Source organism: Oreochromis niloticus, linkage group LG9, assembly GCF_001858045.2.
Source record: "Oreochromis niloticus isolate F11D_XX linkage group LG9, O_niloticus_UMD_NMBU, whole genome shotgun sequence".
Taxonomy (NCBI): domain Eukaryota; kingdom Metazoa; phylum Chordata; class Actinopteri; order Cichliformes; family Cichlidae; genus Oreochromis; species Oreochromis niloticus.
This window is the reverse complement of record NC_031974.2, coordinates 17,218,469-17,239,688: the sequence shown is the minus strand read 5'-3', so window position 1 is coordinate 17,239,688 and position 21,220 is coordinate 17,218,469. Positions and strand designations below refer to the sequence as shown.

Below are 21,220 nucleotides of genomic sequence, written 5' to 3'. Positions count from 1 at the left end.
GCTCCACGTGAGAGTCCCCTACAAACACCATTCTCATGCTTAGCAGAGGGTGTTTGCCTCGACTGCTCTAAACAGACCAGATATTATGTGGCATTCTCCCAGGTGAAAAGTCTTACACAAAAAGAGAAACAATCTAAAGTGGTGAAAGCGTTTTATTTGGACAGATGACAACAATAAAATATAAATAATATCATTAAAGTTTTTTCCATAAGAAAATAGTTTTCATTTCATACCTTTGCTTCTAAAAAAAGACACTAAGAAAATAGCATAATGACGATGATGCCCGAATCCATAAACAGTCTCGAGAAAAAAGCTTCAGCCAATAAGCTCCTCGCTTGGTTAACGTGAAACCAGAAGAACTGAAAGAATATTGCGTGTATTAAATATTGCACATTAAATCACCACAATTAAAACTTCCAAACCTGCCCATTAAAACCGAACTTGGGAATTTAATGGCAGGTGCTAAACCATCATTAAAGCTACGACAAATAGCTCCAACAAACCCCCCCTGTGGATATTACGCGAGCTTGTTAAATTAATGACTGGTCCGGCAGACTGACATCTTTATTTAATGCATCAACCCCATCCTTTATTCACATTGTATTCAAGAGCCTCAAAGGGGAAAACTGAAAGGCAGAATTTGGAATACTCTGAGGAAAAAGGCCACTATGGAATGCCAGAACAGATGTGCACACTGAATTTTTAAAATATGAATAATGTTTATCTTATGAAACATTATAATAAATTGGTGTTCTGCCTATTTCAGACACCGGTGACTGGGGTCAGTTTAATTCTGCGCTAGAATCATGACATGAATGTGACGAGGCAGAGAACGGTCTGAGACCAGAGGTGAAAACCTCGAGTCATTTTTGTTGCTGATTAGTCTGAGGACACAAAACAGACTGACTGTTCTTTTTAACTGAAGACAGATGGGAATTTCTCCCTGTCTTGTTTGTTCTGTAACCATCCAATTTACAGTCATGGTAAAAAAAAAAAAAGAGAGAGAGAGAAAGAAAAACAAACAAAAAGAAAGTACACTCACTTTCAATTCTAAGGTTTTATGTATCAGGACATAATAAAAAAACCATCTGCTCCTTAGCAGGGCTCAAAATCAGATAAATACAGCTTCAGATGAACTACAAAACATGACATATTACACAAAAACTAAGCCTTAAATGCAGAAGCAGTATGTATACCCTTACTGCTTACATGTGAGTTAAGAGGCCAATGAGGAGTAAGCAGCTGCTAATCGATGCATTCGATTAACTGATCGTCATGTGTGAGCACCTATGTGACACGCAAGTTGTGGCAGTTTTTATTGTCTGGTGTCTTCAGCTGTGTGTTAACACAATGCCGAAGAGGAAAGACATCAGCGATGATCTTAGAGAAGAAACTGTTGCTGAGAGCCCAAAAGATATGAAGTCCATCGCTCTACGGCAGGGATGGATGTTTGTGTGTGTGTTTGTTTCCAAAGCCGTCCAGTGGGCCAGATTGGAATCTTTCCAGGCCAATTCTGGCCCGCAGGCCTTGTGTTTGACACCCCTGTTCTATGCAGTCATTAAAAATATTCCCAGGTGCCAATCTTCCCAGGAGTGGACATCCCAGCTAATTCACTTCAAGGTCAGGCCGCTACATCTCAGACTCTACAGGCCTCAGTAAACACGTTAAATGTAAAACTGGATGGTAGCACAGTTAGAAAGAGACCGAACAAGTGTGGCTTATCTGGAAGGGTTGCAAGGCAAAAGCCTCCTCTCATCCAAAGTACTTGGCAGCATGGCTTAGGTTTGGAAAGCTATATCTGAACAAACCACGAGATTTCTGGAACAATGTGCTTTGGACACATGAAACCAAAGTGAGTGTTTGGTCATAATCCACAGTCTCACGTTTGTCAAAAACCACACACAGCATATCAAAGCTCCTTTGTATCCCAAAATATTCTACAGTCAAATGTGAGGCCATCTCTCTGACAGCTAATGCTGGGCTGAAACTGGTCATCCTTTTGTATAGAGAGTTCATGGTGAGCTCAGTGACTGCACAGTGTCCAGGTCCTGTGATCATCACCCCTCCACTACGGTACTCGGCAGCCTGTATGAGGTCTTCATGCTTATATGCTGTGTTTGGTTTTCACTAAACTTGGAACAGGACAATGATCCCAAACATTCCAGCAAATCTACAACAGAATTGCTGAAAAAGAAAAGAATCAAGGTGCTACAGTGGTCCAATCAAAGTCCAGTGCTGGAGAGGACCTTAAGAATTCACCTGGAAGGATGTGAGACTGAAAAGTCTAGTTATTGCTGCTAAAATAGGTTCTTAAAGCTATTGAATCATACTAACCTACTGAGCTTGGCTGTTCTACAAGTGGCTTCTACCTTTTGACTTGGTTTTTGCTAAATAAATAAATTTGATTACATTTTTTAAATGTATTTATTATCCTAACACATAAAATATAAATAGTGACAGAGGATGTACTTTCTTTTTACCGTGACTGGACAGGAAAATGACTGAACACACAAAGTTTCCATCGACTGAATAAACCATGTAGTTTCCATGATTTGCAGCGGCAGCTCCGCAAACACATTCAGATTTGTTTTCATATCCTTAGTTTGTGTTCTTGAGAAGGAGATTGCTTTTGTTTTTTCACGTAATAATTTCCATCCACAGCTGAGCCTCAGGCAGACCAGTTAACAGAAGGTCACCAGAGCTACCGGAACTCAGCACTGCTTGTTTTTCAAAACGTTGAGTCCTTTTTGGTTCTTTGTCTTAAACGCCATAACAAAGTGGTGCGGGGCGATCTTTCCGCGGCCCTCCTCGTCCACCTGGCCCATGAAGATGTAGTTCAAGCCTAGTGAGGTCACACAAAAAAAACCTGAATGCAGTGGCAGAACGGCAGAGACATTCAGGGAGGCCAAAATGTGAGAATCTGCCCACAGCAGGTCTGTATACTATATGTTTATATGCATACATATAAACTTACAGTACTTAGAGTTGAATTGACTGTTTGGACAGTGAGTTCTGCCGCTCACCTAACGCCTTTCATTCAACTGAGAGTGACAGTGCATCACAGGAGGCAAACTCAGAGTCATAAGTTATTCAGAACAGTCAACCAGAATCTATACAGTGATTATCATATTGCAGATAATCACCGGGAATAAAATTATATCGAGGACACTGAGAAAAATTAATTTCATCTGTACGCTGTACACTCACCTCTTCTGATAACTGGGCACTTTTTGCACAGGATAACGATCTTGGTGCTCATTGTCTTTCCTGCCTGCTGGATTGCCAGGTTGCCTTCTTTGTACACGTTGATAATAGAGACAGTGGCATGCATACTTCCACCTCTAATCACCGCGGTAATAACAGTTCCAGTTATCACTGTATTAAACACAAAAGGCAGATGAAAAATTACATGAAACATTTCTTGGAAAAATATTGTATATAACTCCCCAAAAAAGCCTATACAGACAGAATACATACATATAAAATCCACAGATACATTTTCTTGTACAGAAAACTACAACTGCAATGGCTCCCGCAAGTGCTACAGTACCTCTTCTCCTCACCCCCAAACGGGGGTTTCTTCCTGTTTAAAAGGAGTTTTTCTTTCCCACTGTTGCCAAAGTGTTTGCTCATAGGGGGTCATCTGATTGTTGGGGTTCTCACTGTTTTCTCTGCACTATTGTATGGTTTACCTTGCAATGTAAAGGCAACTGTTGTTGTGATTGATTCCTTAAAATTGAATTGAATTGGTTTAAAAGCTTCTGCAAAAGTGGAGTTTTTCTTGGCCTCCAACCTTGCAGTCCATTCCTGTGCAGACTACAATATCCAACTTTGCTGGTCTTGCTTTGTCTTGGCATTTGTTCTGAGGTCTTTAGGCACATCTCTCACTATTTTTCTTTCCAGATTCTTTGATATTTTTCACTTCCTACTTCTGCCAACATTGTTCTGTACTCTGTGGCTCTCTTTGAAATTCTTGATAATACTTCTCATTGCCATATTTTGACACTTGGAAACGCTGTGATGACTTTGTATATCCACCTCCTGCTTAGTAAGCCTCAACAATTCTTTTTCTCAAGTCTAAAGTGATATCTTTTGTTTTTGGCATCACGCTTTCTCCAGCGATCGCTCAAACCCTTGCTGAGGTTTATATACTCTATGTAAATTGGAAGATAACCCTCGGTTTTAACTTGATTGTACAAGTTTTAAGCATTACAAAGTAAAAGGCTCAATAAAAAAGTCTGTTTGTATAATAACACTGACCCTAGAAATGTTTGGGTTTTGTTTTTTATGAATTAATTAAATTATTGTGTTCAAAAAGAAATAATTTATGCTTTCTAAAGAAAACCACAATGTTCAGAAATGCTATGTTGAACATCCCTTCCTCTGTTAATAAATTATGGCAACTGCCAGTACTAGCCCCTCATCCTCACATTCACAATCTTATGTATCGACAATACCCCATAGGCCTTTTACGACTGAGGGTTAAAAATACTTTACTTTTCATAGTAATGCTAATAATTTTGTCCTCATTTGTATTTCTTAAACTAAATCTTAAACATGGGGAAAACTGCAGCTTAACTGGAAAAGCAGTAAGGTTTTAATTCTAGATTCTATGAATAAAAATGCAAAACTGGAAGACTGATCTTGTGGAGTCAGTTAAATAGATGTCCACGTTTCAGATGACGAGTCGATTTAGAAATGTAACACAGAAATGTTGCACAGGGATGCTTCCAACACAGAAACTGCTGTCACGGAGGAAATCTGTTTCCCATAGTTATTATTAATGATCTGAGAGAGCTGTGAACAATATGTGCGTGTTACATCTCAACTCCCTTTCTTTGAAGTGCAGCCTGTCCTTAAAAATGTCACTGTGGATTAACAGCATAGACTCTATACATTTCCTTTCAGGCTGTGAGCGCTACACCCTTGTGACCTTTTTTTAAAGCTTCCTTATCCATCTATGAGGTAAAAGCTCCCTTTAATACAACATCAAAGAATTCCAGCTCTAAAAAACAAGAGGAAAGTAAACGTGGGAAATCATTATTGTCACACAGACAGAAAGAAATCGAGGTCACTCGACAGAAAACGATCATTTGACAGTTTAACTGCTCAGAGCAAAGATACTTTGCTACTTTGTTCCAGGTTTATTTTCCTGTCTGATTCTGCTTAAATAATGCGGCCAGTGTGCGGGGTGAAGTTTCAGCCATTTCCTGTTTAGACTGACCAGCTCTCCATGAGAACAAAAGAAAACATACAGTTTTGCCGTTTGTTTCCATGACTGGTGGAGAAGTGACGTTTAGCAGTGACAGCTGAGTGATACTGGAGCTGGTGGAGTGGAGAAGGAGGCACGGCTCATTCAGCATGAACAGGATTCTTTAACCTGATGGTACCAATGCGTCTGGACTTCACATGCCGCCTGTTTCATTTCCTGACAGGGATGAAATTAGCCAGAGGACTGCCTGTTTTAGTCCTGCTATTATATCTGTTGCTACTGTTACACGAGCTGCGTTTGATGATTTAATGTGTAGATGCCACATAATTTGATTATTTTAAAATACCAGCAGTTACGAGCGCTGATTAGACCAGCTATTTTCAGCTTGTCATGTCTCGTCTCCCCGTTTCATTGAGATGCGCCGATCACGTAAAAGCGACTTTTTCTGCATTCACCGCCACATCACTCGTCTTTCCTTTTTTCCCCCTTTTCCTCGCCACAAACCGCATGTGTCAGATTGCCGAGCCTGAATAAACACCTTCATTTATTGCCACTTTGCCTACAGTCAGCGGCTGAGTATGAGTGTGTGTTTAGACTACAGGTAACCGTGCCCTACTGTATGCAGTCATTCACTTCCTGAGAGGCTATCAAGGAAGTCTTTGAGATGTGTAAGGGAAAAAAAATCACAGAGCAAAGATAGCAACATAATCAGGACTATAAACTGCTACTTAAGGGGGGTTTTGGCTGTCAGCATGGGGTCTGCTCATATATATCTTCAGAGTATCTGCAATTCAAGCTGTTTAGGATTAGTATCTGCAAAAGCAGATATGTTATATGATACAAAAATGGCTGGAATGTATCAGTGACTATGGCTTAATGTGGTTTTTGATAAGTTACAGTAAGCTTTTATGTTCTCACCAAAATCGCTGGAGCAGTAATTGCTCTCAAGCGTTCCTCGTCTTTTGCATTTCTGCCGGCACAGGGCAACAGAGTACTTCAGAGCTGCACAGAGAGAAAAAGAAACACACACAAAAAAAATCAGCCTCTGTAATTTTGCCCGCCAGTGACGTGGGCATGTAAGTTATGTTGCCATCTGCTTCTGCTGCAGCCTATTTACTGAGTATTCTTGGTAACACAAGTGTCTCTGCAGATGGATGGCTGTCAGTATCACAGACAATAGCTAGATTATGTGGCGAGGGAACGTCTGTTTTTGAAGTTAAAGATAGAAGGGAATCCATAAAGGAAAGAACTGAGGCTTGAAGAAAATACAATGTGACTGTGCAAATATTTTTCTTACTGTGGAGGGAAAAGTCGGGTGAGGGGGGGAGATAAGCCAACCAGAAAGCAGTGACACAGCTTGATATCATAGCGGGGGGGGTGCCAAAATAACCTAGCCTGAATGAGGGAAAAAAACAACAATGTGTGGGAATGCGAGTCTGACTATGAAAATGAGCTGTGATTGCAGGTGCAGACACACGCCCACCCCTTGTGTTATGTACGGTTTACACAAGAGAAAAGTCTTATGAGCATAACACATAGTTTTAGCATATGCTGTGTTACAACATGTGCTTGGCTGCATCTGTAATTGGACAACACTTTCCAGTATGTTCTATTGACTCACTGGCTGACTGCTATAATCTATTTTATGTGAGCAGAGCATTTGCTCTTATGTGAGCCACATGTGTGGGGACAGTAGCAGAATGCATGGCCACAAGCAGCACACTGTACTACTACTTAAGCACCTCGCTCTTTCCTTCTCTTGCCTACGTTTGCTATTGGAAGCAGATTTCAGATCCTTCTCAAGTTGAAAGAAGGATATAAAATCCCAGATGTTATCAAAGAATCCAGCAGCACAAAGCAAATACAGTCAAATCGGCTAATGCAGATATTAGAAGTCTATGGATGTTAGATGTTTTTTAATGGTTTCTATTGAATATAAGCTGCTACCTACGTATTGGCCTGGTGGTGACTGGCTGTGTGGTAGTTGTAGGCAGTACTGTTGTGGTGGGGAATTTCTTTGGTCTGAACTTGTAGTGCCCAATGAAGCCGTCGGCAGTCAGGCTGAGATCTGACAGGAACTGGATTAGGAGCTGATTCCCCTCCGACAACACCGGCCTGCAGAGCAGCACGGGAAAGCAGACTGAGGATGAACTGAGATGAAATCACGCGATGGTTTAGTGAAAATGAAATCTACAGCATGACAGAAATCACCTACGCTGGGGGGCTGTCTCCGCAGTATTTGCCAATCCTCTTCGCATCGTTTATTTCCGGCCCGTTGAAAATGGAGACGTGGTCGTAGCGGCAGTAGTTGTCTCGTTCCACATCGAACTTCTCGAACTTCACCTCAATAATCTGCAGCAGAAGACAAGTTACAAAGTAATCCTCTTTTTTCTAGCAAAAGCTTATAACAGGCCCTAGGGTGCACCATCTGACTAAAGTGTATGCTGTCATTTTTGAAAAGATATACTCCACCTTTTACTTACTAAGATTTCTTAAAAGAACGGCTCAGGTAACTTGTAATGTTTTATTTCAATAGAGTGTTATTCCGCCACTGGCATTGACTCATCATTGATATAGAGGGAAAACGTGCACGGAAAAAGACTAGATGAAAAACTTCTGTATCTTCATTTATTTATAAAACTTTGTTTATCTGGTACACACCATGTCAAGATATGACATGGTGTGTATTCCCCTAAAAACTCATTGGGAATCACTCTGTTGTTACAAAAATACTATTTTCTGCCTGTCAAACTGTGAGATCTTTGGCATTTTTTCATAGATTTGACTAAGGGAGTCTCTTTTTTTTTTTATATTTGAATGGTTCACAGATATGTGTTAAGTGGCATAATAAGCAAACAAACAAACAAACAAACAAAGACAGTCCCCTGAAAATGCTCAGGTACAAGGACTGGCCTGAAAATGAGTGAAAAAGCAGCCAATGTTCAAAGAAAGCCTTTGAAAACCCTCCAGAAAGCCTGAAGAAGTATTGCTAAATGCCACTTTAAAAAATTGCAAGACAGGGTGTCTCCTTGGAAGCAAAACACAAAGAAATTAGGAGTGACTCAAAACGTTTGCACAATCTCCCGGAATTTCAGCTCATTTGAGGCCAGTTATTCAGAAAGAAACATTTGCATTTACTCATTTTTTTTTAAAGTAAAAAATTAAATGTATGACCTGGTTCTTTGGTGCTACTATATGCCAGGAGCAGGTCACTCCAGCTGGGTAGTCCTTCTCAGGCCAGTTGGGTGTTTTGAAAGTCCCAGAGGGCTTAAGCAGCCTGCCTCCACAGTACTGGTCCCCTGAGGAGAAATGACTGAAGTTAGTGCTAGGATTACACAATTAATTAGCTAAATACTGCTCCTGTTATTGCTTGAATGAAATAATGAATGCTATTTAGCAATCTTTTAAAGGCTACAATGGTGAGTCAGTAATGTGCTCATGTTATTAACTGCGTCTAAGGGCTCTCACTGCCTTTTTGTCATTATGAACACCATAAAAAGCAAGTCTGTCATTAGTCATCTGTGGGTTTAAAAATAACTGCCATCAGAGGAACATCAGTTCAAAACAAACAATAACTCTCAAAGGATCACATCGCTTAAAAACACGCTTTCCCTATAACACATACTTTAACTGATTCTGCCTTTCCAGCATGTAAAAAAATACATTTAGCAAACTGAAGAAAACAAATCTTTATAAATGGGTGACATGTGATGCAGCAGAGTTTTAACCATGTTTAAAGACAGGATAGCAACAGTCTCTCTGCCAGCGTGTAAGAGCCTGGCCGACTGGTTAATTGACACTGTCCACTACAGCTGTCAGCTCCCACGGTACAGAAAACCAGACATTAAAATTCTAAAAACAGTAGATGGCCCAGTGAGGAAAAGGCTAAAGGCTCTAAGTGATATTTCTGACCTTTGCTTTGCAGCACAATAGCCAAAAAACATGAGAAATTCCACATCACAGTGCGAGAAGAGTTAAAACGCAGCGTTCTTTTTGTCCACATGGACTTTTAGCCCACAGACCTGCTCTTACTGAGCACTACACGATCGGATACATCCTGTTGCTTTACTGGTTGTCTGCATACAAACAAGGTAACATTTACTTCTTACTAGTAACATTACAGAAGCTCCACATATTTCTGCATTACATGCTTGGATAGCAGCAAGATGTTCTGCTATCCTTGCAAACTTGGCACCTTTGACTAAGACAACTGTGTTAAGAGGAAGCATGCACAAGCTTCTTCTTCTTCCCATGTTTTCTTACCTCGCTCATGTGAATGGGCAGCAGAGAAAACAGCCAGGAAGCCACTCCCAGCAGTGTTGGCATCGGATACCATCTGCAGGAGCATCTTGTTGCCTGTGGAAACAAGGGCTCCTGGCTTGAACGTCCCACAGAAGCGACCCAGTCTCTGTCCATTGACATGGCCGCTGTAGACATCCACATAATCATAGCGACACAGGTTGTCGTTCTCCAGATCAATGAAGCGGAATGACAGTACCACCACCTTCCCCTCCGGGACCTGGGTGGGGAGTTGGAGAATGTTTAGTTAAATCATTATTATTATTAAATGGCATAACAAACAAATGAGCATAGACCTTTCAGCAAATACTAAATTACTTTAATACTCTCAAACCTTTTAACCTAATTGTGCATTTTAACCCAGGTTATGCCGTTTTTCCAACCTAATCATCAGCTTCACTGCTGTAAAGTACAGAAACATCACAGAGTCACTCAGCAAAGATTGCCCTAAGCTAACTGCGGCTGTGGTTAACTATTTTTAGAAGGAAATTAGGAGTTTGGACTAAGCCAAAGATTGTCATACTGTAGGTTTCTTTTAAATGAACAATGCTTTATCACTGTCATCATATTCTATGAATGAAAAAAACAACTGGACTCACTGTGATTCTCCACACACATTTGGTATTTGGAGGGTAAACTCCTGGGTACCCCTGGCTCCCGATTACTCCGGACTCTTCTGTGATGTTTCCGCCACATGTAAAGATTGGTCTGAGGAGAAAGATATTTTCTATACATATAAATAAAAATAATAACGGTGCATTAAAGCAAAATTTAAAAACAAAGTTGATAATATCCATTGGATCCAGTGCATTCAGTTCCTCGCCAATGCGCCACATGTCCCGAGGCAGCCCATACTGCACAATATTCTTCTAACTCCAGTCATCTGACGGTGATTTTCAAAGAGCTAAATGGGATCCTTAACACTTTTTTAATCTAATAAATCTTTCAAGAAAATTTGAGTTTGGGGTAAAAAGTAAATAAAGAAGTACCTCTGCTGGGACTGCGCACAGACTTCTGTCAAGAACAGTACAGTCCATGCGCAAAAAATACTGCATGTTCTCCACATTGTTGGGAAAACGGAGCAGGAGCTTCGCCTGTTTTCGCCCCGTGGCATGAATGGCATTGTGTTCAACAGGCTAAAACGGAGGGGAAAAGTACCCAGGAGCTCCTGTAAGGAGTTTCAGCAACGGAAAACTCAAGCAAGCAGATGAATATAGCGTTTGTTCTGCGTGGTAGGAGGGACGGGGCGCAGGGTGCACATTTCTTCTTCTTTTTTTTTCTTTCTTTTTTTTTTTTTTTTCCCTCAGGGGGGGTTAAAGACGCGCTGGGAGGGGAGGGAGTGGGGTCTTGCATTAGTTTGCTTGAAAACGAAAAACCTTGACGGAGATGGCATGAATAAACTTGACTCCAGAAGTTATCTATGCATGGTTTCACATTCCGATCAACGTGTATATTTCTGACTTCAAATAACAGCATGTGCCTAAAGGTGAATGAGGCAACTTGTGTTGTGTTCGGTTCTCCACTCTTAAGTTTTTTTATTTTATATTTTATATATGTCTATAAACTGAAATACAAAATACAATTACATAAAATATGGCAGCTTGTTAGAGTTGTGCACAGCAAAGGGGTCATCTGAGGATTGAAAGAGAGCACCACCTGCTGGACAAACTATGGTGTAAGCAATTTTATTATCACTCAAATTCCAATTCAAAAATGTGCTGTTCTCTCCATCATATTATGTTGTTTATTTGATTATATAATTATTATTTCTATTTTACATGTTACCTATTTGTCCATTTGCATTTCTTGAAATGCTCAGTCCATGTCATTATTTTTAAATGTCATGGATGCTCATTTTATTTTCAGTTAATTCAAAAATTAATATTTAAATAAGAAAAAGACTAACACTAACACTAAACGTGTTTGGGACACGTTTAGTGTTTGGACACTGACCAACACCTGTTAAATGAATACACGTTCCTTCATTCTTTGTTTATTTACCCTGATATCTTAGTCTGAGTCTGCAGTTTGAGTTATACGGAACATGCATGCTGGTTATGGCATATACACACCATTCACATCGGAATTTTCAGTGGGGACAAAAACAAACAAACAAACAAACAAACAAACAAAAAGGATAGAGTGAGATTGAAGTCACTTAGAGCAGCAAATACATTTTCTATTGAAAAAAGAAAAAAAAACAACAGAAAAAAATGAGAGTTAGAGCTGCCTGTCGACCTAGTTAATTTTTCTCTTTCAAAGTATTTCGGTGCCAATTCATTATCTCTGTTGATCGGTGTAATAGATCGGGTATTAATTTTATTAATTTATACATATTTATAGTTTTAATACATGGTAGCATTTTGAATCCTGGTGTCGCGCTTGAGAAACTGAAAGAAGAGAGGAGAGAAGCATCGGTGATTCTGTGATTGATTGCGACGCCTGGAGTTTCATAGTTGCCACTATCATCAGCTCGGCGATCGATTCATTTCAGTTCCACAAAAGATGGCGGACCGAACGCCTGGTGGCTCTCAGAAAGCTAGCGCTAAGGTAAACTTATAGTTTGTAGTTGTTTTAGCTCATTTGCACCTGTTGTAATGGGAACTGTGCGAATAATCTTGTGCTTGAACAGCACCAACTGTTTGCTGTAAAAGACCACAACAGGGAGTGTGCGCAACAGTGTCTGCTAACACTGCCGCGCTACAGCTAACTGAGGCGCCGCAGCCACACTGGCTGGTTTTAGCTAAGCTAAGCTAATGTGTTGGCGACCATAAACTGGATTAATGGAAGCAGTTATCACAGGAATAAACTTGTTCGCAAATCACAAGCTTTACACATTCATTGTCTTCAGGATGACGTACAGTGGTTGTATATTTCAGTGTGGAAATAGTAAATTAAGCATTTGGGAGCTGGGGCCTAACCGTCATTCGCCGTTTAGCGTAATGCATTCAGTCCGTGGCGCTGCACCAAAAGGCGACTTCTTAGGCCTCCTGTTAATTTAGCTAATTTCTTAATCTTTCCTGGTCTCCAGCTGCAGCTTGGTCGTAAATGTGTAATGTATTATACTTAAATAATTAGTGTTAAATGTCTGAGTAACGGTTGCAGGCGCCCATTTAATACAGCCGACTTTATAAACCAGCGGCTACAGACCGCGCTGAAGTTACCTGTTTACGTGATAATTGATAGGCATATTAAATAATAATAATAATAATAATGATAGCAGGACTCAACATTACTTGAACAAGTCGTGGTTGTTTACCATCCAGTTATTAAATAGTCGTAATGTGTGCTTATTAAATACCTGGTGAAAACAACCATACTTTGTTGACATGTACAGGCGCTGCTTGAGAGCAAACTGAAGTCTTTCAGCATTGGCAAGATGGCAGTGGCAAAGAGAACCCTCAGCAAAAAGGAACAAGATGAAATAAAGAAAAAAGTAAGTATGGATTATCTTTTTGGACAGTTTTCTCTGCATGAATAATAGCTGTCAGAGATTTATATGATTTATTTACTTTGACACCTTTGTGTGCCTGTGTGTATTCAGGAAGATGAACGAGCGGCAGCTGAAATTTATGAGGAGTTTCTTGCTGCTTTTGAAGGAGGAGGGGAGGGAAAAGTCAAAGCTTTTGTCCGTGGTGGCATTGCAAATGCAACGAAAGGTATACGTTTTGCATTATATATTTCTGAAACTGATTGCAAAATATGCAAATGTTAAAGAACAGCTCACCAAACCTTTTGACTTCGGAAACTGAAATGGTAATGTGATTGGAGGGCGAAAACTAAAAGATTTTTTCTCCTTGCAGAGGAAGCAGCTGCTGATGACAAGAGAGGAAAGTTGTACAAGCCCAAGTCACGTTTTGAGAACCAACCAAAAAGCATCCTGCCTTTGGAAACCCCACCACAATTTTTAGCATTAGACAAACGGCATGTAAGTACTGTTTCTGAGAATGAGAACATCTTGTCTAACTTTTGCATTGAATAACACTTACCTGGTTTTCTCATTGTAGGGCTTAAAGAAGAGCAGTGAAAAGGAAAAGAAGAAGAGTAATTTGGAGCTCTTCAAAGAAGAACTTAAACAGTAAGTTTTAACACAGAAAGGTGTTAAAAGATTTTAGTGGTGGATATTAGATGTTCCTAAGACTTGTGGTGTGGTTATTAAAGTTGTAATATATTAAACACAGATTATAATCAGCTGTGATATGTGTCTGTGTCTTGTAGAATACAGGAAGAGAGAGATGAAAGACACAAGATGAAAGGACGTGTTAGTCGCTTCGAACCGCTATCCGGGACAGATGGAAGACGCTCCTGTAAGTGTTTTTAAGTCACATGACTGCCTTACGTGCACTAACTTGGCCTGACAGGGCCCTTTCCTGCCTTACGCCACCCTCTGTCCCTTTGTCCACATCTACCCCTGAAACAAAATTTATACTGCTTTTCTGCTTCTTTTAGCGGATGGTTCTTCACGAAGAAACCGTCCGTCCAGTGGTAATTTTGACTTAATATAGTGACCGTGAATACCTTCATCTTGCTAAGAAAATAATGTTGGACCTGTCAGACAGCAGCAGGAAATTCTTTTCTCTTCTCTGTGTCTGCAGTTTTGGATGACTGTGCACCAGGTTCCCATGACGTTGGAGATCCATCCACTACTAACTTGTACCTTGGAAACATCAATCCACAGGTTTGTATCTCCACATGCATGAAGTGGAAGTAATGTAAAGCATGCCATAAAAGGAGGGGCTTGAGCATGTTGCTATTCCTTAGAAATTTGCTAAATATGCCCTTAATTCCAAGTGGGAAATATTTATGCAATGTCTGTGTTTCTCAATTTGTATCACTCTTATTACTTCATAGATGAACGAAGAGATGCTGTGCCAAGAGTTTGGCCGGTATGGCCCACTGGCAAGTGTGAAAATCATGTGGCCGAGGACAGATGAGGAAAGGGCTCGGGAGAGGAACTGTGGCTTTGTGGCTTTCATGAACAGGAGGGATGCAGAGCGAGCACTCAAAAACCTAAATGGTACAAATCTCCAATTCTTTTATTAAGTTGATATATTACATCCTTTTATCTTCTTTCCAGTTCACATGTGCGTGGTAAAATTAAATGCACATTTACTCCCATAACAGGAAAGATGATAATGAACTTTGAGATGAAATTAGGATGGGGAAAAGGTGTGCCCATTCCCCCCCATCCCATCTATATCCCTCCTTCTATGATGGAGCATACACTCCCCCCGCCTCCCTCTGGCCTCCCATTCAACGCACAGCCCCGAGAGAGGCTAAAGAACCCCAATGCTCCTCTGCTTCCTCCACCTAAAAACAAGGAGGAGTTCGACAAGGTAATTCAATACGTCAGCCTAGGATTTTCTCATGGGATATGGCAATGTTTTGTTAATTGTGGTGGTAAGATGTTAGTCATAATAAGCAGTCAGTACAGGATTTAGATTTTGAATTAGTTGTTGTGTGTAAGAAAGTGTCATTATCAAATGTCAATGTGTGCAAAATGCTCAGTGTTACAAAGAGGTGTTACTATGGTAAAGTATCAGGGTTGTTTGGCCACTAGTAAAACTGACAGCAGGAAAGGAAAGTTATTGTCTTTTTGCACTTTTTAAATGCATTTTTTATATTTTTCACCTGTTGCCTTTGTAACAATACTCACATTCTATGTTTATTATCTGATGTGACTTCATATACAGACTCTGTCGCAAGCCATAGTCAAAGTGGTTATCCCAACAGAAAGGTACATGTTTTTCTTTTTTTTTTTAAATTGGTGTACAAACTTAGAAAAAAAAAAAAACATCCCATAATGAAACTAAAAAGTTTGATCATTTGATCACTGCATGCTACAGGGGGCTGGTCAGTGTGGATGAGCAATGGTTGAGGCAGCTGCACGGCGTCTTCATACTAGTACCTAGAATAATACAGACTGAAGTTTGTTTCACATCCCTCCATCATTCATATTTTCTTTACATGTGTAGCCAAACATCATTATAGATCTTAATAACTATGCTGTTTAGAGAAAAAGATCATTACTTTCACAGTACCACTCCATACATAGACATTAAATCGTGTTTCTCAACTTTAGTGATGTTGTACTCTGCTACATACATGATCTGCTGATTCTAGATCCGTAGTTGTGAAAACCTGTTCTCTGACCATTGCTCACTCAGACCGTCTCCCCCCTTGGCCTCTGTCACTATGAGGAGCTCAGTAAATTTAGCTCCTGCTGACAAATCCAAACCTGCCATCATTAGTCTATATATGACCTTTGACATTGGCCTTGGTGAGCAGCACAAGTTGAACTGTCTGCAGCAGCGAGGGACCTGAAAAGCATCATGGGATGGATTGGGAAAGTATACAGAATTTTACCCCGTCATTGGTACGATCGGCTCCAATACAAGTAAATGTGATTTGTGTTGTCAAATGAAAGACATCCTTTGTCTTGTTGGCCACTTTAGGCTAATTGTATGCAGCCTGCACAATTTATTTCCTCTACAAATTATCACAGAAGAACTTCTAACGATCCCATTTGCACAGTTTTAAGTCGGTACCAACTCCACTAGTAGATAACCCGTTTTAGGCCAAAGATCATGTACTGCTTTTTCACGTTACATTAGAAGGAAAGAGTGGGAATTGAAAGGCACTGTACTGACAAATATTCCTGTTAGTACGGCGTCTTGTCAATGTCTCGCTCCTGTTGTTCCCAATTTCACTCATCCCCACATTGTGAAATTTGAACTTAGAGATATTTTATATGAAGGTTCCGAGCAGTGCAATGTAATTAAAAGCTGTTGCACTGTAGCCTCAAAGAACACAGGCATGACCTTTGTAGACGTAATAAAAAAAAGCTTTTCTTTTCCTTTTTTTTTTTTGTTGTTTTTTTTAATTGACATGAATGTCGTACTGTCACAAAATGTTTTTATATACATATTTTTTATTTTTATTTTTTGCGTGTATTCATTGATGTTATATGTAGGCCCAGAGGTGTAGCCACAGTGATGGTTAATTTATTCCTGGTCATGTGACGCACTCTGACAGTCATCTGTTGTCTCATATTCCCCGTCATTTAAACCGTCGCCATAGTAAATAATAAATGGGTATTGTGGTAAGATTTTAGAATGATTTAGGCATCATTCTGTGCCAAGTATATAATATCACAGTAGAAGTTTACTATTCAGGTATAGCTCAATACAGCTGCATTTATGGCTTGCAGCATTTCTTTGTGTGACATAAATTGTCTTTGCCTAGTCAGCCTGTTGAGTGTGTCAGACCACCAAGAATAAATTAATCTTTAATTGGGAGGTTTTAGTAGTGTTCAAGAGTCCGTCCAGTCTGAATCCGTTTGCTTTAACTGTGTTTTTCTTGTAGGAATTTGCTCTCTCTCATCCATCGAATGATCGAGTTTGTGGTGCGTGAAGGACCAATGTTTGAAGCCATGATCATGAACAGAGAGATCAACAATCCCATGTACAGGTGAGCTTAGCTGCACAATAGAAATGTAGTGTTATTCTGTTAGCTAAAATTCTTTATGTGCTGAGTTATAAAGGTTGTGTATGTCTTTTTATGACAGGTTTTTATTTGAGAACCAGAGCCCAGCACATGTATACTACCGATGGAAGCTGTACTCCATACTGCAGGTTAGTTTTCTATCTTGAAAAAAGTTGCCAAATTTCAGGGGGAACTAGCCATTCCACTGAGTTTCTTCTTTTTATCAATGTGTTCACTGTGATTTATTACTTCCTCAGGGTGAATCACCAGCCAAATGGCGAACAGATGACTTTAGGATGTTTAAAAACGGCTCTTTGTGGCGCCCGCCTCCTCTTAATCCATACCTCCATGGTCCTTATGATGACGGTGAGGAGGAGGAAGATGAAGAGGAGGCCAATAAGAAAGGCTGCTTAAAAGAAGAGTAAGAATATTTGTTTATATTCTGTTACATCTATGCTATATTTGCTAAACTGCAGAAGTTCTGAGGTCTTTATTTGAAAGAACACTGGAGTCATGCTTTGATTTCTAATTGGCTTTGTTGATGTTCCCACCTGCTTGAGTGTTGTTACAACTGTTAATACTTTGCTGAGTAGTGACTCAGTATTTAGAAATCAGCAGGATAGTGGAGTTTCTCTGCATATCCGTTAATTTTACCATCAACTCACAGCTCACGCGTGCACTCATACTGCTACAGTTTTGCTAATCTAACATGAAAGTAAATGTAAAAACACAAAGTGAGAACCTGAATTGTAAACTGTAATGGAATAAACTTGTGCTTTACAATTGAAAACCCAGACCTACCCCAACATACCCCCTCTGGAGCCCTACAGTTTCAGTGGACAGAAACACTTTTTTCTTAACACTGACTTTTATTGTTAAAATTTTAGGTGTATTTAAAAAAAAAAAAAAAAGCGGCCACGCAAATGAAGCTTCAATTTATTTTGGTCCTGGCTTTTATTTTATTATTGTGACAGATATGACAAGTACAGTAGTGCAGACATCGTTTGGGTTAAATGCACTCCGTCCTCACTGTCCTCCATCTCCACAGGGAGCGGGACAAACTAGAGGAGATGCTGCGTGGTTTGACTCCCAGGAGGGCAGATATTGCAGAGGCCATGCTGTTCTGTCTCAGCCATGCTGAAGCTGCTGAAGAAATTGTGGAGTGTATCACAGAGTCCCTCTCCATCCTAAAGACCCCTTTACCCAAGAAGGCAAGACATTGATCAAAAGAAGAGAAAGACTTTGATAACAACATGTTTATAAAATTACCCGAAAACCCTTCCAGAATCATAAACTCCTGTTTGCTCTTTGATGTGTTTCAGATTGCACGGTTGTATCTAGTGTCTGATGTGCTGTATAACTCTTCTGCCAAAGTAGCCAATGCATCTTACTACAGAAAATAGTAAGTTATTTCGTTTGTATACTTGAACCATATTATCACCAATTTCACTTAGTCACTCCATTTTTTCCCAGAAAATAAATTGCTCTTTCCTTGTTCTTAATAGCTTTGAGACAAAACTCTGCCAGATTTTCGCTGACCTAAACGCAACTTACAAAACAATACAAGGTCACCTTCAGTCTGAGAACTTCAAGGTACCAAGTCTTGTTAAGTAAACTTCACAGCCTTGATAATTTATATAGCTAAACATCCAGGTTACTCAGCTCTTTTTGTCCTGATTCTTTTGTGTGTGTGTGTGTGTGTGCTAGCAACGGGTAATGTCATGTTTCCGGGCATGGGAGGACTGGGCTGTGTACCCTGACCCTTTTCTTATCAAGCTGCAGAACATCTTCCTTGGTCTAGTAAACCTCGCTGTGGAGAAGGAGCCTGTAAGCCTTGTTGTGGAGGTAAGTGAGGCTTTATTATTTAGTCTTTGCAGTACCATTAAAGTTATTTTATTAATATTGCTTTGAAAATTTACCATCCTGCTACTAAATTTCCATGTTTTCTTTTTCCTCTACATTTGTATCAGCCTGAGCCAGCAGATGACATTGATGGGGCTCCTATCGGGGATTATGTAGATGGTACTCCACTGGAGGACGTAGATGGAGTGCCCATTGACTCAGTTCCCATTGATGGGGCACCAATCGATGGAGCCCCTCTGGATGACCTAGATGGAGTTCCTATCAAGTCCATGGAAGAAGACTTAGATGGAATACCTTGTGAGTAGTGCATACAATAACAAAGCATGTTTCCAAGAGCTGTTGGATCCATCAATTTCCCAGTGACTCAGTTCTTTTTTTTTTTTTTTTTTTTTTCTGGGTTAATATAGTGGATCAGTCCAAGGATGCTCCCTTCAAGGTAGCACCATCGAAATGGGAAGCAGTCGATGAGGCAGAGTTAGAATCTCAAGGTGAGGCCTTTTAAAGTGTCAGATTAGTTGTTACCTACATCATGTTATCATAGCTGGCGTGAGGGTTTTGCAATTACTTGGCTCATATAATTGCCTTTGTTTGCTCCTCAGCTGTGACAACCTCCAAGTGGGAGATATTTGAGCAGCCAGAAGAAGCAAAAAAGTAAGTTTGGGGGTTTTTTGTGTTCGTCTTTTGAGTTTGATGTTTTGTGAATGCCTTGGCACACCTTTGTTTAAAAAAATAAATTGTGTTCACCTCTAAAGGGATGATGCAGACAGTGATGAGGACAGAAGCCCTCGCTCAGAAGATAATCAGAGCTATTCCAACCCGATCAGAGATGACTCTGACTTTAAGTCAAAGATGTCTGAAATGAACGAGGAGAAGCGCTCTAAGCTCAGAGAGATAGAGGTACTTTACAAATACCACAGACCTCAGACTGCACATGGCAGTATACGACAATAGGCTGATTATTTGGATCATTGTGCTTCATTTGTTGTTTGTATTTCTCCACACAGGTTAAAGTCATGAAGTTCCAGGATGAGCTGGAGTCTGGGAAAAGACCTAAGAAGCCTGGTCAGAGTATTCAGGAGCAGGTGGAACATTATAGGGACAAACTACTACAAAAGGTGTGTATTGGATCAGGTGTGCTTAAAGTTTGAATGGAAAATGCACACTTTTGATCATTTATTACTGGTTTATAATGTTACATGCCATGAAAAATAAAAACCTAACAAGAGATTTTTTTTGGTCCCTTTAGGAAAAAGAAAAAGAAAAACTGGAGCGGGAAAAAGAGAAGGAAAAGAAAGAGAAGGAGAAAGCTGAGGCACGGTTGAAAGAGTTAAAGAAGGAAAAAGAGAAGGAGGACACACCAACCAGAAAGGAGAGGTCAGACACTTGTTTAGTTGCTGCGTGCTTTCAGTGATTCAAAGTGTGGATCTAGGTTGTTTTTTTTTCCATTCATGGAACACTGGATTTATTTAATTTCCTGTGTGACAGAAATTTGTCCCCTCCGGTTGATAGGAAGCGGCGTCACAGTGGGTCACCGAGCCCAACGCGGAGCAGCAGCAGACGAGGCCGGTCGTCCTCACCTCGTTCAGAGCGGTCAGAAAGATCGGAGCGCTCCGACCGATCATACTCTAAAGACACATCCTCACGTTCTTCTCATAAAGACTCTCCTCGATCCAGCAACAAAAAGTCATCCAAGAGGTAAGATGGTGTTAAGCGCTCCTAATAACATTTTACCATACATACTCTTAGTGCTTTAAGTGCTACATATGTAGGGTTGCACCTGAATATTCAGCAAGTTGGATAATTGTTTTCTGGGTATTCCTCTTTTTTTTTTTTTCCTTTCCCCCCTTTTCTTATTTAGATCCCCGTCATCACCTCGCACGCCCAAACGATCCAGGAGGTCGCGCTCCAGGACACCCAAGAAATCAGCTAAGAAATCCCGCTCCAAATCAAGATCTCCACATCGATCTCACAAAAAGTCAAAGAAGAGTAAACACTGACATCTTTTTTTTTTTCTTCCCCAATTCCTCCCTCCTATTCTCTGCGCCATGTTGTATAAAAATTGACTGATTTGGCAGCTGAAGATTTCTGCCCTGATGTTAAAGTGAGGACAATGAAGTGTGGAGGGTTTTGCATGGGTTTCCATCTGGTGTACCGAATAGATGGCGCCACTGCTGTTTTATATTGTAAAAAAATAAAATAACGTGCTTGTGTTTCCTGATTCCCCATCACCTCCAAATGGAATTCATCCATGTGGTAGACCACACCTGTAAAGAGTGTGACGACAATAGTCTTATTCATGCTGTCATTTTCTGTTTTTGTAGTTCACATTAAAAATAATTCCTAATAAACAAGTGATTTTTT

General features: G+C 40.2%; 2 protein-coding genes across 5 annotated transcripts; one reads left to right on the top strand and one right to left on the bottom strand.

The window, feature by feature from the left end:
* Nucleotides 1-2: 2 nt before the first annotated feature.
* Nucleotides 3-11,088, bottom strand: pcolce2b (procollagen C-endopeptidase enhancer 2b). The gene is made up of 9 exons (XM_003439213.5): nucleotides 10,501-11,088; nucleotides 10,111-10,219; nucleotides 9,476-9,731; nucleotides 8,387-8,511; nucleotides 7,428-7,564; nucleotides 7,164-7,327; nucleotides 6,131-6,214; nucleotides 3,208-3,375; nucleotides 3-2,842 (listed from the first exon to the last, which is right to left on the bottom strand). The coding sequence occupies exons 1-9, from the start codon at nucleotides 10,632-10,634 to the stop codon at nucleotides 2,712-2,714; spliced, it is 1,308 nt and encodes a 435-aa protein (XP_003439261.2). The 5' UTR covers nucleotides 10,635-11,088; the 3' UTR covers nucleotides 3-2,711.
* Nucleotides 11,089-11,923: 835 nt separating this feature from the next.
* On the top strand, nucleotides 11,924-21,207 carry u2surp (U2 snRNP-associated SURP domain containing). 4 transcript variants are annotated; one of them, XM_005448904.2, is made up of 26 exons: nucleotides 11,924-12,061; nucleotides 12,849-12,947; nucleotides 13,056-13,170; nucleotides 13,315-13,439; nucleotides 13,519-13,589; nucleotides 13,730-13,818; nucleotides 13,961-13,996; nucleotides 14,107-14,189; nucleotides 14,363-14,528; nucleotides 14,636-14,847; nucleotides 15,205-15,248; nucleotides 16,877-16,981; nucleotides 17,079-17,145; nucleotides 17,254-17,417; nucleotides 18,045-18,207; nucleotides 18,319-18,398; nucleotides 18,502-18,589; nucleotides 18,704-18,841; nucleotides 18,967-19,156; nucleotides 19,267-19,347; nucleotides 19,459-19,510; nucleotides 19,612-19,756; nucleotides 19,864-19,974; nucleotides 20,106-20,233; nucleotides 20,369-20,554; nucleotides 20,718-21,207. In XM_005448904.2, the coding sequence occupies exons 1-26, from the start codon at nucleotides 12,017-12,019 to the stop codon at nucleotides 20,854-20,856; spliced, it is 2,922 nt and encodes a 973-aa protein (XP_005448961.1). In that variant the 5' UTR covers nucleotides 11,924-12,016; the 3' UTR covers nucleotides 20,857-21,207. The 4 variants fall into 4 exon arrangements, with proteins under 4 accessions (XP_005448961.1, XP_005448960.1, XP_005448962.1 ...); XM_005448903.2 differs by having other exon boundaries at nucleotides 20,345-20,554; XM_005448905.2 differs by lacking the exon at nucleotides 13,961-13,996 and having other exon boundaries at nucleotides 20,345-20,554.
* Nucleotides 21,208-21,220: the final 13 nt, after the last annotated feature.